The following is a 2885-nucleotide window of genomic DNA, read 5'->3' as shown; positions in this document are numbered from 1 at the left end:
GAGAAGTCTGCTCCAAGTGCCACATCTACTCTTTGGCATTGAAAAAGAAAGTACCGTGAAGGAAGTTTTCCAAGCTACAACCTTCAGCAGCACTACATGCTCCTACAGTGTTCTAAGAACAAATAATCTAAGGCTTTCTCTTAAGGTAAGCAAGCAGAAAAAGAATCTTCTCAGGGAGGTGCAGAACAGGCAGATCCCTGTCAGACTGATAGCAATTCAAATTAAAAACAAGACTACTTGCATCTTAACATTTAATCTTTTTGGAAACAAGTATAATTCAGTAAGGCTAGGAATTTATGAAGCCTGTTATTTTTTGCAGTTTAATTATATGATATTGTTCACTTCCAATGGATCAACTGGGCCAGTTTATGGGTGTTAGCAGATTGGCAATTTTCAGGATGTTAAATGTGTATATTGCCTCTTTAGAAATGTAATGGCTGCAAGACAAAAAATGATTTCAAACAGTGACATATTTCATTTTGACCATCGATTCCAGTTCTATTTTAATTTATAGTTACTAAAATTAAGGAAGATTTAACTCTGCAAATCACCTCTAAAGAGATCCTGGCACAAATTTAATATATAACTGATTTGAATATTGGAAAATGATTAAACAAACTTTAATAGAATATGAAAAAGAAATAAAAAAGAAAGCAAGAAAGCAAGAAAGAAACTTCCTCCATCATTGATTGTGGATTTCCATCTGATTCTGATTATGTGCCTGTATTGTTAATGTTTAAATTGATCACATATAACTATTCAGACAGCCACAAAGGTAGTCAGAGAATGCATTCAACTTAAAGAAACTTCAAAATGGCACTTTACAAAAGACTGGAGTTTTTTTGAATTTGGAAGCCATAAAATAATGGCAAATAAAATTTAAGTGAGAACCCTGAGGTAGAGACAACCCCAGTTGCTTTCGATATTTTATTTCTGTGTTAGCAAAAGCATTCCAGGAACACAACAGACTGTGGAATGCATTCACAAATACACAATTTGTAAATTTCAATTTCCTACATGACCTGAAGATCCTCAAGATAATCCGGAGAAGTGGCTTGGGAATCAAGCATCTTGCAGCTGAACATAGAACAGCTCAGTGATGAATCAAAGAGCTTCTGGGAAAGAGGTGGTTAAAAAGATCATCTCACACTTACAACTCAAGATCTTCACTGCACTCTTATGTATTTCCTGCTTAATTAACTTCATACGTTTAAATTTATAATCAAGACAGAGTTTTAGTGATTCATTGAGGCTTTAAATGCACAAAGTTCAAGATACAAATCCTAGATGCATTCTATGTTTATGAATAAAATTCTAGACTGAGACTATACAATGTACAGTTATGTGTAAATTAGCTGTGTATTTGCAGTTTTGTATTTCAAGGCAAAAATTTTGGACTGTTACTTTAGCAGACAGGAAAATACTGAATGGATGACATTTATAATGCTACCACCTTGCGGTACAAAATATAAAAATTCTGTCACATTTATAGGATACTTCTCAAAACTTTCTCAAATGAATGAAGGCTTAATTAGTTGTTTCAGTTGTTTTTCACCCAAAGCCATAGCAGAGCCACAGACAGGAATGTAGTAGGTGTAGAATTAATTTATTGTTGGCAGTGGATTTGCAAAGTGAAAAAAAAAAAAGAGTGTTTTCTTTCATGGTGGGTGGAAAATACAGTAGATGTGTAGGCAGTTAAGAGGTACCATGGCTTATAGCCAAACTCTATCTCTCTTAAAACAATCTCACTTTGCATCTTCTACTAGTAGTTGTAGTGTCTATATTCATTTAATGACCTTTTAAATAGAAAATAATGATAAATTTATAAAATGTCTCTTTCCATCCAAAGAATATATATGTAATATCATTATTAAAATATGTATATACTAGAAAGGGTCAGTTTGAAAAGAGATTCAGTAGTGGTTCAAATAACACTATTTTTTATACTTTAGATATGAACTTCTGATCATGGGTGACTGGAACTTGTTGGGCAGCATCCTTGAAGAAGTGCACATCCACTCCACTATAGTTGGCAAAGTCTGGCTCACGATCCTGTTCATATTCCGGATGCTAGTGCTGGGAGTGGCTGCTGAGGATGTCTGGGATGATGAGCAGTCAGAATTCATCTGCAACACAGAGCAACCTGGCTGCAGCAACATATGCTATGACAAGGCCTTCCCTATCTCTTTGATCAGATACTGGGTATTGCAGATCATATTTGTATCTTCTCCATCTCTTGTTTACATGGCCCATGCACTGTACAGATTAAGGGCTCTAGAGAAAGAGCGACAGAAGAGGAAAGCCCACCTGCGGGCTCAGCTAGAAGATATGGAGCCTGTGCCTGAAGAACACCGGAGAGTGGAGAGGGAGCTGCGAAAACTGGAAGAACAGAAGAAAGTGAATAAGGCACCCTTAAGAGGGTCTCTGCTGCGCACCTATGTCCTACATATCCTGACCCGCTCAGTGGTTGAAGTGGGCTTTATGATAGGTCAGTACCTTTTGTATGGATTTCACATGTCACCCCTTTACAAATGTACTCGGCCCCCTTGCCCTAACACAGTGGATTGCTTTGTGTCCCGACCCACTGAGAAGACCATCTTTATGGTCTTCATGCACAGCATTGCCGCGGTCTCCCTATTCCTCAACATCCTAGAAATCGCCCACCTGGGCCTCAAGAAGATCCACAAGACCCTCTATGGTCGACCGCGGCAGCCAGCGGATGATGAGGTCAGTCCTTACAATTCCAAGAAGAACTCTGTGGTCCCACCTGCCTGCCCGGCCGCCGACACCTCCCCTCCACGCTCCGCCGCGGCTCCGCCGCCCCCCACCGCTCCCTCGGCCACCCCCGCCCCATCCGCCCCTCCTGGTCAGCCGGGCCATCAGCA

The 2885-nt window shown here is 39.6% G+C and overlaps 1 protein-coding gene across 1 annotated transcript in view; it reads left to right on the top strand.

Annotated features, from left to right (window-relative positions):
* Positions 1-1968: 1968 nt before the first annotated feature.
* GJA10 (gap junction protein alpha 10) overlaps positions 1969-2885 on the top strand; it is a gene marked incomplete at both ends in the record, with an annotated part of 6637 nt that continues 5720 nt past the window's right edge. The window contains one exon of the mRNA XM_079550760.1: positions 1969-2885. This exon is cut by the window's right edge and continues 440 nt beyond it. Within this exon, the coding sequence (XP_079406886.1) occupies positions 1969-2885 (917 nt within the window).

The sequence above is a fragment of the Tetrao urogallus genome, assembly GCF_951394365.1.
Source record: "Tetrao urogallus genome assembly, chromosome: 2".
Classification (NCBI taxonomy): Eukaryota; Metazoa; Chordata; class Aves; order Galliformes; family Phasianidae; genus Tetrao; species Tetrao urogallus.
This window is presented reverse-complemented; position numbering and strand designations above follow the sequence as displayed.